At 40.0% G+C, this 15,000-nt stretch overlaps 1 protein-coding gene across 1 annotated transcript in view; it reads right to left on the bottom strand.

Moving 5' to 3' along the window:
• Positions 1-15,000, bottom strand: part of LOC145402543 (uncharacterized) — a 250,105-nt gene that overhangs the window by 36,760 nt on the left and 198,345 nt on the right. Inside the window, exon 15 of the mRNA XM_080274548.1 lies at positions 13,775-13,793. Coding sequence (XP_080130674.1) covers positions 13,775-13,793 — 19 coding nt within the window. The remainder of the gene's footprint in view (positions 1-13,774; positions 13,794-15,000) is intronic.

Consider the following 15,000-nt stretch of genomic DNA (forward strand, 5'->3'; position numbering starts at 1 on the left):
CTGAACTGTCCTCTTGCATCCCTCCACCTATACGACGGGTGCTTAGCACCCGTCTAGCAACAAATTCTCATCCCTTTCCTGTCCAACTCTCAAATGCAAGAGTTAACCGTTACTCCCAGTCTTTCATTTAGGCAACAGGTCAACTCTGGAACTGTCTCCCTCTGTCTGTATTTCCTACTTCCTATGATCTCCAGTCTTTCAAACACAGTGTGTCCAGGCATCTCGAAATGAACGGATCTTGAATTTGGCTCTCTTTTGTATTGTTTTTGTTTTTTCTTGACAGGGACGGTTTGCGGGCTCCTAGCCTTTGGTTCCTTCTTTCTTGCATTAAAAAAAAAAATCAAATAAAAACAATATTAAAATAGAAGTATTATTATTATTAATAGTAGTAGCAGTAGTAGTAGTAATAGTAGCAGTAATAATAATAATAATAATAATAATAATAATAATAATAACAACAACAACAATATGTCCTCCACGTTAATTGGTTCCACCCCAATTATCAGTATCTCGCTCTCCTGTCAAGATCGGCTGACTCTCTCTCTCTCTCTCTCTCTTTCCCCTCCCCTCCCTCCACAAGTCTAGACCCCCTGGAGCCTCCCTGATCGACTCTTAATCCCCCTACATCCCCCATCCCTCCCAACCTCCCCCTCCCCATCCCTCCCCTCCTCCTCCCATCCCCACCTCTCCCCTTCTCCCTTTCCCCCATTCCTCTCCCAGTCTCTCATCAGTTCCAACCCATTCCATCCCTCCACTCTCTCTCTCTCTCTCTCTCTCTCTCTCTCTCTCTCTCTCTCTCTCTCATTCCTTCTCGCTTATACTCTCCCTTGTCATCCCTCCCTTCTCTCTAATCTCTCCCTCACTTCTTTCATTTCTCCCCTCCTCTCTCCCTCCTCTCCCCATTCCTCTCCACTCCTATTCTCCCCTACCTCTCTCTCCCCTTCTCTCCCTCCCTCCCCCCCATAACCACTGTCCTTCGCTCCCTTTCCTTCCCTTCATAAACTTCCCCTTCCTCCTCTCACCTTCTCTTCCTTCCTCCCTCCCCATCCTCTTCACCTCCCTTCCTCCTTAGTCTCCCCTCATCTGCCCCTACCTTTCCCCTCCCTTTCCCACTCCCCCCTCTCTACCTCCCTCCCACTCTATCCTCCTTTCCTCTCTCTTCCTTCTATCCCCTCCACTCCCTCCCTCACTGTCTCCCCTTCTTTCAACCCCTTCCCTCCCCTTCACTCCCCTCCCTTTCCTCCCCCCCTCTTCCCAGCCACTCCATCCTTCCCTCCCCTCCCCTTCCCTCCCCTCTTTAATCTCCCTCCCCTCCTTTCCCTCCCCTTCCCTCCCCTCCATAATCTCCCTTCCCTCCCTCCCTCCCTCCCTCCCATGCCACTCCCAGTATTGACTACCCAAGGCTCCTTACACTGTACTGAGAGAGGGAGGGAGGGAGGGAGACAAGGGTGAAGGGAGAGAAGGGAGGGGAACGAGGTAAGGGAGGGGAGGAAAGGAAGGATGATGGAAGGAGAAAGAAGGAAGAAACGAAGGACAGAGGGAAGCAGAGGAGAGTGGGAAGGAGACAAGAAGAGTGGAGGAAACGATGGTGGTAGGGAGGAAGAGGAAATGAAGAAGAGAGGGAGGGAAAGACGGAACGAGGGAAGGGAGGAGAGAGAGAGAGAGAGAGAGAGAGAGAGAGAGAGAGAGAGAGAGAGAGAGAGAGAGAGAGAGAGAGAAACTGATGATAGAGGTAAGGAAGCAACGCATATCACAACTCTGAAAAGAAGAAAGGGAAGGAAGGGAGGGAGGAAGGAAGGAAGGAAGGAAGGAAGGAAGGAAGGAGGGAAGGAAGGAAAGAAGGAAGAGTGGGAAGGAAGGAGGGACGGAAGGAAGGAAAGTAATATCGCCTGGGAAAAATAACGGAGAATATATATGTAAAAAAAACAAAAACACGAATGAAAGAAAAACAAAATACAAAAGGGGGGTAACTCAAAAAATGACCCAGCAAAATTTTATCCCATCACCTCACAATGCCACTGGAAACGGAAAAATATATATAAGAAATGAAAAGGGAAACGGGATTTTTGAAAACATAAAACAAATAAAAAAAAAAAATGAAAAAAAAGACGACAAACTGAGAAAAAGAAAAAATTAGTGAGGTAGAGTATCTAAGTATCTATTTATATCTATCTACATCTATCTATCTAGTACCTAACGCCGCATCCTGTGAGGGGTAACTCCCAAGCATTTCTCTCACTCAATAGCGAAAAATCAGAGCGGAAAGGCACTGAAAATAAGTAGGCTATGAGTAAAGAATAATAATCTGTGGAAAAATATGAAATGAAAAAATGGGAGCATGAAAAAATAAAGAGAACTAAGTAAGGATATGGAAATAAAAATATGACAAATAAATGATAATAAGAAAAGATACAATATAATAAAACAAATAATAGAAATAATGGTAAGAAATAATATCTTTAAAAAATAATTGAAAAGTTAAAGGAAAGTGGAAAAATAAGAGGGAAAGGAAGACAAATAAGAGGTAAATAAAAGGGAAAACGGAAATAAAGGAAAAAGAGGAAATTAATAAGGAAGACGTAAAATAAAGGAAAAGAGACGAAATAACGAAGAGGAAATTTAAAAGGAAAAAAAATTAAGGAAAAGATAAACGAAAAGGGAAAATAAATTCTAGTACAGCATACCCAAAAATATATAAAGAAAAAAGAAAATTGAAAAATCGCAGATAAAAACTTGAAAACTGAAAAAGGGTAAAAAAGTTGAATGTTGGCCCCCACTATTAAAAATTTCCACCCCCTTAGACACTGTACCTATAATGAGAGAGAGAGAGAGAGAGAGAGAGAGAGAGAGAGAGACAGACAGACAGACAGAGACAGAGACAGAGAAAAAAAATAGCAGGAAAATAATATCAATGACGATAAAGAAGGCGTGAAAACAACGAACGGTTGAAAATAGGAAGAAGGAAGAAGAAAAGAGAAGAAAAGAGGGAAAGAGAGAGGAATGGAGAGAAAAGAAGGAGAGGAGAGGAAAGGAGAGATCAGGAGGAGAGGAGAGGAATGGAGAGAAAAGGGTGATAGAAGAGAAGTGGAGAGGAAAGGAAACAGGAGAGAAACCACCCAAAAACACCTCCAAACAAACCGTGGTGTTTACCTGGCTCTTATGAGAAGCTACCTGGTCAGAAGGTGCTGGCGAGGGGGAGGGAAAGAGGGAGGGGGGAGGGGGAGGGAAGGGGAGAGAGGGGAGGGGAGGAGAGGGGAGGTGGAAAGATGATGAAAACCTGGAGGTATTTTGGCGCCTGTGGGTTAGTGTGTGTGTGTGTGTGTGTGTGTGTGTGTGTGTGTGTGTGTGTGTGTGTGTGTGTGTGTGTGTGTGTGTGTGTGTGTAAGGCTATGTGTACACCTGATAACTATTTAGGGTCACCTGCAGATGTGGGAAAGCTGGTATTATGTTCCTATATACCCACCTACTAAGGATAAGACAAATTAATCTGTTAGGTGGATTTCCCTCAGCTCAGTTAAATCGTCTGGAGGGAGTCAAACCATATGAACACCCTCCCAAAAATCGTCACTTAGAGGTTACTGGGCAAATTTTTATACATTCTTAATAGATTGTCAAAATGTCATCCATATACACAGCTATATATATCGAATTTTCACATTACAAATTCTCAGTATAAAAGAACTTTCTCATTTCTGAGTATCGAAGAAAAAGTCAATTAAGGCAAGAATAAAAATGGGAAATAAGAGATATCCAGACACCCAAAAATAAAGTAAAATAAAAATGTGTAAGAACGACAATAGTACGAATACACATGAATGGAAAAGATTTAAGAACATGAAAAATACAAGTATCTACTTTGAGAAACAATGAAATGAAAAAAGTGCTAAAAATCATACTTCAGTCCCAACAACCCCCCCCCAAAAAAAAAAAAAAATTAATACCAAAAATCATATACCAACCCTCACAACCCCCCCCCAAAAAAAAAAAAAAAACACACACACACACAAGAACAAAGGAAATTCCCAAAATACAAGTATAGAACCATTAAAAAAAAATCATACATCAGCCCCCACAACTCCCCCCTCCCCCAAAAAAATAGTAACGAAAAGCAAGAACAAAAGAAATACCAAAAATACAAGTACATATCCACTACAAAATTCCTACATACAGTACATCCCCATAAGACCTTCGTAAACAAAACACTGGCTTATGAAAATCTACAAGGCCCCTCCTCTAGGTCTACACTGGCTTACTCGGCATCGTAGGAGTAGGAGTAGCGGTGCTTGTAGTAGCTGTCGTCGTTGTAGGACATGACGAAGGGTGTGGCGAGAGACAGGTAGAGAGAAAAAAGAGAGAGAAAGAGGGAAAGAGAGGCGGGGGAAAGAGGAGAGGTGCTTGTGAGACGAGTTGGTCTTCCTTGCTTACATTATCGTTTTCTTCTCTTTTCTTCTTCTTGGATGTAATTATGAGCAAGAGTGTGGGTGTGTTTGGAGGTATGAGAGTAGAGAGAGAGAGAGAGAGAGAGAGAGAGAGAGACTGGGGTTTTCGAGAGATAAAGAAAGATCAAAGACACAAGGAATAAGGAGAGAGCAAGAGGGGGTGCCTGGAGTAACGAGTTAAAGCTTTTGATGTAACGAGAGACAGAGACAAAAATGGCTGGAAGGCGAGAGACACTGCGAGTTTCAGGTGGAGAGACAAGAGACAATTTCAAGGGTGACGAGACGAAGACAGAGAAATAAATATCTAAAGTGAAGAAAGAAAGTGGGAGCGAGTTCCTGAAGTGACGCTATTTCCTTCTCACATAGCAATTTAATATACGAGAGAGTGAAAGACAGCGTGTTTCCTGAGCTTCAAAGGGGAGAGAGAGTGAGTGTGTGAGTGAAGCGATGAGAGAGAGAAAAAGAGAGATTTCTATACTGACGAGTTTTCTTTTCCTTACATTGCAGTTTTTTTCAAATGCCTTTCAGAGCAGTTTTCTTTTCACATCTTTTTTCATTGTTTTTCCCTTGAAGCAACAGGAGTGTCTGAAACTGATTTTTTCCCTAATTACCTCTATGCTCTTCTTCTTATATTCCAAATTTTATTCTGCTTTTCTCATTGCACTCCATTTCTTTTACAAATTTTATTATAATGATATTTTAAATTCTCAGCTATTCTCTTCTTAGATTCACATTTCTTCTCATACTTTCGTTTCAAAATTGCACGTTTTTGTTTGTTTTTACATTGCGGTTGTCTTCCACACTTTTTGTTTTTTTTTTGAGAAGTTTCTGGTCAGCCGGGTTTATTTCTTTCTCATTCTAGTTTATTATTTATTTATTTATTTATTTATTTACTTATTTATCTGATCTTCCACGATTTTCTTTTTCTCTACAAGTGTGAGAGGAGTGTATATCTTTTTCCTCGCTGCATTTTTAATAATATATCACAGTGGCAAGGGTATGACAGTTCTTTTTCAGTATATCTTCCTGGTGTCTTCATGCGTTTATTTCTTATTTTATTTTCAATGGAACTTAAAGGCTATATATCTTTTAACTTTTCTACATTTTTTCCGTATGTGGCTATTCCTGTTTTTTTAATGTTTTTCTTTTTTCTTTTTTACAAGTTACTGGTTTTCTGTCTTGAGATGATTTTCGAGTTAATTTTTCTTATACGGTAATCTTTCCCAGTTTGTGGTCTTGAGCTTGGTGTTTTTTTTTAATTATTATTATTTTTTTGAGTGACTGGACAAGCTAAGAAATGGCTAACAGAGAAGATGAAAGTGTGTGGTGGTAAATTTTCTTCCCTACACAGAAGAAAATAAAACAACAACAATAATAATAATAATAATAATAATAGTAGTAGTAGTAGCAGCAGTAGTAGCAGCAGTAGTAGTAGCAGTAGTAGTAGCAGTAGTAGTAGTAGTAAAGGGTGAAGTCAAACAAGAGGCAAGGAAGTTAAAAGATATGAAGTCAAGTCGAAGTCATGAAGTCAATTAGAAGTCAAGCAAGAGGTCAGGAAGTCAACAAAAGTCAAGGAAAAAAAAGTGGAAGTCAATTAGATGCCTGAAGTCAAGTAAGTCATCAACAAAGGTGAAGTCAAAGGAATGGAAGTCAACAGAGGCAAAATGAAGTCAGTAAAGGAGCCAGAGAGTCAAGAGAAGTGAAGTCAAAATCAGGAAGTCAAGAGGAGTAAAGTCAGTAAGTCCGGGGAAGTCAGGAGAGGAAGTCAATAGAGTTTACGTAAAGAGAAGTCAGTACAAGGCAGTAAAGGCAATACATTAAAGGCAAGGAAGTCAAGAGAGATGAAGTCAAAAGGAGGGAAGTCAAATGAGGTAAAGTGAAGTCAACAGAAGGATCAGGAGGTCAAGAGAAGTGAAGTCAAAGGGAGGGAAGTCAAGAGAGACAACGTGAAGTCAATAAATAGGCCAGAAAATCACGAACGGGAAGCTAACAGGGGTAAAGAAGTCAAGGACATGAAGTAAAATGAAGTCAAAGGGAAGGAAGTCAAGAGAGCGGCAGAGTGGGGTCAATAAAGGGCGGGGAAGTGTGGTGTGGTGGTGCTTCTTCTTCTTGATGGTGATGGGGGTGGGGGCTGGCAGGGGTGAGAGGGAGAACTAGCCATTCTGTGAGGGAGAGAGAAGGAGAGGGAGAGGGAACTGGAGAGGGAGAAGAAGAGAGGGATGAAGAGGGAGAAGTTGAGGGGTTGTAAGGAGTGAGTGCGAAAAAAGGGTGAGGAAGAAGGAAGGAGGGGAGAAAGGAAAGAAAAGGATGAAAAGAGAAAAGGAGAGGAGAGGAGAGGAGAGAGGAGGGGAGAAATAAGAATGGGAAGAGGAAAGGAAAAATTTAAGGAAAGGAGAAATTGGATAAGGGGAGATGTATTAGGGACAGAGGAAGGGAAGATGGAAGAGGAGGGAGGGAAGAGAGAAGGGCTCGATGAGGAGAGTACTATGAGAGGGAGGGAGAGGGGGAGGGCAGACAGAGAGAGAGAGAGGGAGGGGCGGAAGGGAGGAGAGGGAGAGGAAGGGTAGGGGAGATGAGGGAAAAAGGGAGGAAAACAACTGTTGAGGGGGAAGATGAAAGGGGGAGGTTGTGTGTGTGTGTGTGTGTGTGTGTGTGTGTGTGTGTGTGTGTGTGTGTGTGTGTGTGTGTGTGTGTGTGTGTGTGTGTGTGTGTGTGTGTGAGAGAGAGAGAGAGAGAGAGAGAGAGAGAGAGAGAGAGAGAGAGTCAAGGAGGGGAGGCTAGAAATCTGAATACCTTGTTCTCACTCCAACTCTTTTTCTTTATTAATTTTTACCTCTTATTTATTTTTATATATTTTCTTCAGCGTTAATTTCTCTGTCATTCATTTATTCAGTTATTAATTACAAGACGGCCAATGATTCCTCTAATTTCTTTTTTTTACATGGAAAAGATAATTTGTCGTATCTATTATTTTTGAGTTTTCCTTGTAGGGGTGACTTGCTTATAACCTTTTTCCTTCCTGTTTCATTACCCTTCTTTTCTTTTTCTTTTGCTTTTTAACTGGAGGTGAGTTTTTTCTATGTCAATTTCCGTGTTCTCTCTTGGTGTGGAGAGTTTTTTAGCCTCTTGTTTCTGTATTTATTTTTCTTCTTTCAAGCGAGAGGCGGAGATGAGTGTGTTTTCTGTTTCTCTTATTTTTTCCATTTTCTTTGCCAGGTTTGTCAGTTTTTTTATCTCTGTTTTCCTAGTTTTTTATTTTTATTTTTAGTCCATTTTTTTTTTCTTTATTTCTTTGAAGAGGTGGACAGTTCTTCAATCTTTTTTTTTTTCTTTCTGAACTGGCTTTTGTTTAGCGTTCCGTTTTCTTTGAAGGGGGGACTAGGTCTTTTCTCTATTGTTTCCTTTTAGTGCACATAACGATTTTCTTTAACAGGTGGGCATTTTCTCTTTTCTCTATAGATTTTTCTTCCTTCCTTTCCTCCTTTCCTCTATTTTCTATTCCTGCGTCTTCTTGTATTTCCAAATTTTCACTTTTCAATATATATAATTATCTGTATTTTCTTTCACTTCCTTTTTTCTCTCTTCTGATTTCCTCTTTATTTCACTACCGAGTTTTCTTCTCTCTCGATTCTCTATTTCCTTTGTCTCATATCTTTATTTCTCTATCACTTATTCTATCTTACTTTGGATTATATTTTCTCTTCTGTACCTTTTTCATTATTTTCTCTTTTCATTTTAAACTTTTTTCCCCTTTATTTCTATCCTATTTCGGATTTTCTTTGTCTATCTTCTCGTCCTCGAATATTATCCTTTTTTGTTCTTTTAATTTTGTCCCCTTTCTTGATCTCAGTAATTCCTCCTCTTTTTTATCAACTCATATACTTTACTCTCTTTCTTCTCTCTTAACTTTGTCTCTAATTCTTCTTTTAAACTCTCTCACTCTCCTCTCTTTATGTCTTCAGTTCTCTTTTAGCTCTCTTTAATATTCCTCTCTCACTATTTCCTCTAACTGGTAAATTCACACACTCTCTCGTCTTTATACCGGTATGTCTCTCTTCTGTTCCCACTATTTCTTGCTTGACAGCTTCCTATCACTCCTTGCTCTTTAATTTACTCTCTCTCTTCTAACCTCTTTTTGTTTTGTTTTTTTTGTCTATATTCTTTCATCTCTACCTTCTCGTCTGTTTATCTCCTCTCTCGTTTTATATTACTTTCTTTTTTTCCGTTTTCCCTACTCCTTTCCTCTTTTCTGTTTATCTTTTATTCTTCTCTCACTGACTTTTTTCTCCTTTCTCATTTTCAGGTAGCTAACACCAAAATTCAACTTCTTCCTAATCTAACTTCCAGTCTCCTCCGTCTCCATTTTTTTTCAAACTTTCTTTTGAAAAACCCGAAGGAGTTTCATTTTTTCCATCCGACCTTAAGTCTCCACAGTTTATTTTCTTCCACTTTGTTCTTATTTATTTATTCTTTACTAAGGGGGAGAATGTTTCCATATTTTACTGTATTTTCTGATTCCCTCTTGTATGTCTAAAATGGCATGCGTTTTTTTTTAAATATACCTGTTTTAGATTTCCCTCCTTTCACTGTTAATGACATGAGTTTTTGCAATTTCCTCTAATCAGTTTCTCTCAAATTTCTGGTAGTCTTTTCTTCTATCAATATATATATTTTTTCTCACTTCGGTATTTTCTTATATGAAGTGCAGAGGATTATTTTGATTTTTTTTCATTTCCCTTTTTTCTTCAGAAGTCGGCAAGATTTTTTTTTTATCTTTTTGTCCTGTTTCGCTTTTTTTCTTCTCTTACTACTCAAGGAATATATATATATTTTTATGTCCCTTGTCTGTTTCTCTTACTTTTCAAGTTCTTTTCCTTCCCCCTTTTTCGGTTTCTTTTTTCCTCTGCTACTCTTCAAGATCCCAATATCTTTCATACCATTAAAAACCAGTTATTTCTTTAACCTTTTCAAGCTTCTCTTTTTTTCCCACTGCTACGCATCAGGGATATATCTCTCGCTTTCTTTTTTTTCCTTTTCTCCGCGTCGGCAAGCGTATCCTCTCCTTCAAGCGGCGAGCAAGCTTAACTGCAGTCGTAAACAAGCAGTGGATTGCCTTGATGTGCCTCTGCTTGCTAAAATCACGATAGGTATATTGTTTACATCAAATTTTTATCTATTGTTACAGCAAGTTTTTCCTTATTTTTACGGCAGTTTTTTCTCTACTAAAAGCAAGTTTTTCTCTGTTTTATAGCAAGTTTTCTCTATTTTAAGTAAGTTTTTCTCTGTTTTATGCAAGTTTTCTCTATTTTAAGCAAGTTTTTCTTTGTTTTTACAGCAAGTCTTTCTCTATTTTAAGCAAACTTTTCTCTATGTTAAGCAAGTTTTTCTCTATATTTACAGCAAGTTTTTCTTTTTTTTTTCAGTAAGTTTTTCCTTTATTTTTAGTTTCTCTACTTTAAGCAAGATTTTCTCTATTTACAGCAAGATTTTCTCCATTTTAGGCAAGTTTTTCTCCCTTTTAGCGGCATGCTTTTTTCTCGATTTTTCCAGCAACTTTTCTCCTTGATATTTTCAAAGCAAGTTTTTTTTTGTTTTTTTGGGAACTATATTTTTCCCACTTTTTTCTTGATACGTATATTCTTCCAATAGGTTTTTCAGGATAAGTATTTTTTTCCTCGCGTTTTTTTTTTTTTTTTTGAAGATATATTAGTTTATTCCAGTGTTTTGCTCGTTTAAAAATGTTCACATCTTAATTTTTTGCTATTTCTGAAGGACCAGTCTATTTTATTTACCCTTCTTCTCCGTTGTTTGTTAAAAGGACACTCACTTTTTTTTTTTTTTTTAATTCAGAACATTTTTTCTTTTCTAAATTTACACTGACGTCTGCTTTATTCACAGTACCTATCTGGTTTTCAGTATCACTAAATCGTCCTATATATCCACAGGTACAGAGACGCTCCTTAATCTTTTATATTTTTCCTTCCTTCATACGTATCTTCAATATAGCTTCATACTTTTTCTACGTTAATATTTTTCCACTGCTCTTCAGATTGCGAGAATACGATATTTTTTTTACGTCTCTCAGTACCCTTCAAAAAACTTGTCACACAAGATCCACTTCAGTCCAAGAGTTAGTCAGAGTACACACACCTCGCTTACAAAAAATAAATGTAAATAATGTACATATATATAAAGGCGAGGGGGTGGAAAGGCAGGACAAACACACGTAAACTAATCCATGGACACTTATCAGCCAATGGGATTTCTGGACGCCTGATAGAAGGAGTGATTCTATTGGTTGTCGGTCACGAGCCTTCTCCAATCACAGATGAGGATGAAAGGCCTCTGATGGCAAAATGGTGAAACTCCGGGAGATGTACTTCTTCTAATTCCAATTTTTCTTCTTTTGAAATTTTAAAAGCATCACATACTTCTACACCATTTTAAGGATTGTTATATTTATTTCCTGTCTTTTTTACTCCTGAAAACTAAAAACCAGGGATGAATTTTGGGGGTATGAAACGCCCCTGGTGGCAAAATGGCGAAGCTCCACGGGGTGCCCATCTTTAATTCGAAAGATGTCACATTTTCACACTATTTCAAATCATAATATATTTTTTTTTTTTTAGCTGCCTGAAACCATGAAAATACGACCAAATATTAGAGTACACGATTTTAAAGAACGATTACTCGATTACCTGTGCTTATAATTATTGATAACGCGATATTACTGGAGGTAAATGAGACTAAGTTTAGCAGAAATCAGTGAAATATGTTTTTTTACTGCCGAATATTATGAAAAACGGTACGAATCTAAGTACTGCAGCACACACACACACACACACACACACACACACACACGGCCCGATGCATACCCCCAAATACAGTAAAACACATTCATACATGCATGTGCATACACCACTCGAAAAATGAAACACTCTCTCTCTCTCTCTCTCTCTCTCACACACACACACACACACACACACACACACGCACACAATTAAAAAAGAAAAAAAACGTAATATGAATCTTATCAGTTGCGGAAATTATCGTTCAAGGAGGGGAAGCGCTACGTATCGGAGAGAGAGAGAGAGAGAGAGAGAGAGAGAGAGAGAGAGAGAGAGGCCATTCTGAAACGAGGCGAACCCCAATCGAACTACCGCTCCTCACAACAAACCCAATTATACCTAATAGCCCAATTAATTAACAGCAGATAAAAGAGGGTCATTTACTAAGTGGATTGGAATTAAATGACCTTCTATATACCCTCTAATCACCCCTTCAGTACGAGGATATTATTGTTAGGCCTATCCCCAGGGAGTATGGTGGTGGACTGCAGGAGGAGGGCAACTTCAGCCTGCAGTCCACTGGGTTCACAGTGAAATGAGCTTCGGGGTGCAATAACAATAACTACTACTACTACTGCCACTACTACTACTACCACTACTACTACTACTACCACTTAAACTACTACTACTACTACTACTAATCTTCCTACCATCCAACAACTTTATGCCAATTACGAGAGTCCTTATAATGATTAAAAAAAGACTATTATCCGCTATTTATGCTATTCTTTATCAGAAGACTGAAAGAATAAGAAAAAAAAAGGAAAAAAATATTGGCGTCAAGAAGCACTTAAAAAAAAAAAATGTTCTCTTCAGTGCCAATAAAAAATTCTGTAAGTAATTTAGCCTCCAAATTAATTAACAAGGTGGTTCAAACATTGCACTCCCTTGACTCTCGCCTGGTGGTACCTTTCGTGTGGCTAGGACGGCTCAGTCTGCTGGTGAGGGTTAGGGTGTGGCAGTGGGAGTAGGAAATGTAAAAAGAGAGACAGATGGAATGATAGATAAAGACAGATAGACAGACAGACAGGTACACAGGCAGACACATTACAACACACGAGATGCTGCCTACACTGTGTATAAAAACGAAGGCATTTCTTTTTCCCTTCAATACAAACTCAAAATATCTCATCACAGTTTTCACAATGTAAATTAATTAAAAAAATATATAATTACTCGTTTTAATGTAATCTTCATGAACTATTCCACCTCCTCAAAAATAATCCCGCCCGGCTCATTATAAAACCCATTACCTTCCGTCCCACAATTCTGGTGAAAAAATATTAATCTTTTGAATAGAAAAAAAATGAGGATACATTTACTTGAGTCCCCCCGCCCACGTCTTCTCTATTCTCATTTTCTTTTATTAATTTATTCTTCAGGCGGAGGTATTGTGTATCTCTCTCTCTCTCTCTCTCTCTCTCTCTCTCTCTCTCTCTCTCTCTCTCTCTCTCTCTCTCTCGCAGGAAAATGAATTACAGAGGAGGACGAGGAAAATAAGTCTCTTGGGGTCCTATTTTAAGTGGCCTTGGAGGGTACGTATCGCCTCTTCCATAGCGATTTATTTTGCACCATGCACCTTCCTCCCCCTTCTCCCATTTCCTCCCTCTCTACCTACTTTCCCTCTCCCTCCTTCCTCCATTCTCTCCCTTCTTTCCTCCCTGCCCTTGTTTCTCTTCTTTATTCTCCCCTATTTTTCATTCCATTTTTTCTCCCTATTTCTGTATCTACATCAGACCATCTCCCCATTTTTTCTTCCCTTCTCTCTCCTCTCTTAAAGTTCCTTCCCTCCTTCCAGTTCCCCTCCTCTCTCCTTCCACTCCCCCTCCTCTCTCTTTCCCTTCCCTCCTTCCAGTTTTCCTCCTCTCTCCTTCCATTCCCCCTCCTCTCTCTTTCCCTTTCCTCCTTCCAGTTTTCCTCCTCTCTCTTTCCCTTTCCTCCTTCCAGTTTTCCTCCTCTCTCCTTCCATTCCCCCTCCTCTCTCTTTCCCTTCCCTCCTTCCAGTTTTCCTCCTCTCTCCTTCCCCTCCCTTCCTACTCCCTTTTATTTTTTCTTTTCCATCTATACTTTCCTCCTCATTTCTCCTTCCCTTACTTTCCTCCATCCTTTCCACTTCTCTCCCCTCGAATTTCCCCTCACCCTTTTCTCCAGCTTCCCTCACCCTATAGTTTCACTCCACCTCACTTCTCTCTCCCTCCATTCTTCCCTAGAGTCTCTCCCCTACACTTAACCTCTTCCTCCACCCCTCCCTCAGGCTCCTCTCATTCTTCCTCTTCCTTTCCCTCTCCCCCTCTTTATTCTTTACTGCCATCCCAAAGCATCCCTGAATTCTTTCCTTCATTCTCTTTCCTCCCTTCCCTCCTTTCTTTTTTCCTTCCTTCTCCTTTCCATTCCATCCCATTTCTCTCTCTCTCTCTCTTTCTCTCTCTCTCTCTCTCTCTGTTTTGCTTCTCCTCCACTCTTTCCCTCCTCTCTTCCCTAATCCACCGCCTCCTCTCCCTGTTCCCTCTCGCCCTTCCCCTTCCCTCCCCCCCCTCTCTCTCTCTCCATTCCTTCTCCTTCCCTCCATTCCTCCCCTTCCACCGCCTCCTCTCCATGTTCTCTCTTGCCCTTCCCCTCCCCCCCCTCTCTCTCTCCATTCCTTCTCTTTCTTCTACTTCCCTCCATTCCTCCCCTTCCTCCCCTCTCATCCTTCTCTTTCCTTTCTTTCCTTCCCCTGCCCTCTCTCTCTCTCTCTCTCTCTCTCTCTCTCTCTCTCTCTCTCCACTCCTTCCCTTCCTTCTCCTTCCCTCCATTCCTCCACATCCATCCCTCTCACCCTCCTTCTCTTTCCTTTCTTTCCTCCTCCTTCCCCTTTCTACCTCTTTCCATTTCTTCCTTCCCTCCCGTCCCTTTCTCTTTGTTCCTTCCTTCCCTCCATCCCTCCCTTCCCTCCATCCCTCCATCAAAACTCAGTAGATCAAAGGCACCAAAACTTCCATACAGGGTTCCAATGGGAGTGAGGAGAAATTTTAAAAGAGTATCCGCTCCAAAAAGATATAAAGAAAAAAAAAGGGACTTTTAAATTTTTTGTAAATTGGAAAATGTGTTGGGAGGGGAAAAGAGGGTTGTTGTTATTGTTGTTGTTGTTATTATTATTATTATTATTATTATTATTATTATTATTACCGTCTACTCATTACCGTCTGCCTAGCGAGGAGATAATGTAATCGCCTGCATCTGTGTGTGTGTGTGTGTGTGTGTGTGTGTGTGTGTGTGTGTGTGTGTGTGACAGTTCCCTAAATATCTCAAAAGCAAGTGGTCAAATTGTATCCAAACTCTGTGGGCAGTAACCCGGGATATGTGGCTTGTTTGTTAATAAGTTTGGCGAAGCTGTGATGATATGCCTCCGATTGCCAGAGGATTAATGATCAAGTTTTTTTTGTTAGACAGGAACGTAAATAGGCAGTGAAACGAGGCGGGCGAAATCCTAAGACATTTTCCATCAATTTTTTTTTTTCTCTCTCTCTCTCTCTCTCCTGCTGACCCCCTTTCTCCAGCAGACAGCCATCGACAGCCGCACTTTAGCTGTCACCTAGCACTCAGCATGCATACATACATACTTAAATGATTGACACATACACGAACACTCAATGCACTACTTTCTTACACACACACACACACACACACACACACACACACACACACACACACACACATACACACACACACAA

The sequence above is a fragment of the Coenobita brevimanus genome, chromosome 58 (assembly GCF_032717465.1).
Source record: "Coenobita brevimanus isolate Jiangsu-jjx chromosome 58, ASM3271746v2, whole genome shotgun sequence".
Lineage (NCBI taxonomy): Eukaryota > Metazoa > Arthropoda > Malacostraca > Decapoda > Coenobitidae > Coenobita > Coenobita brevimanus.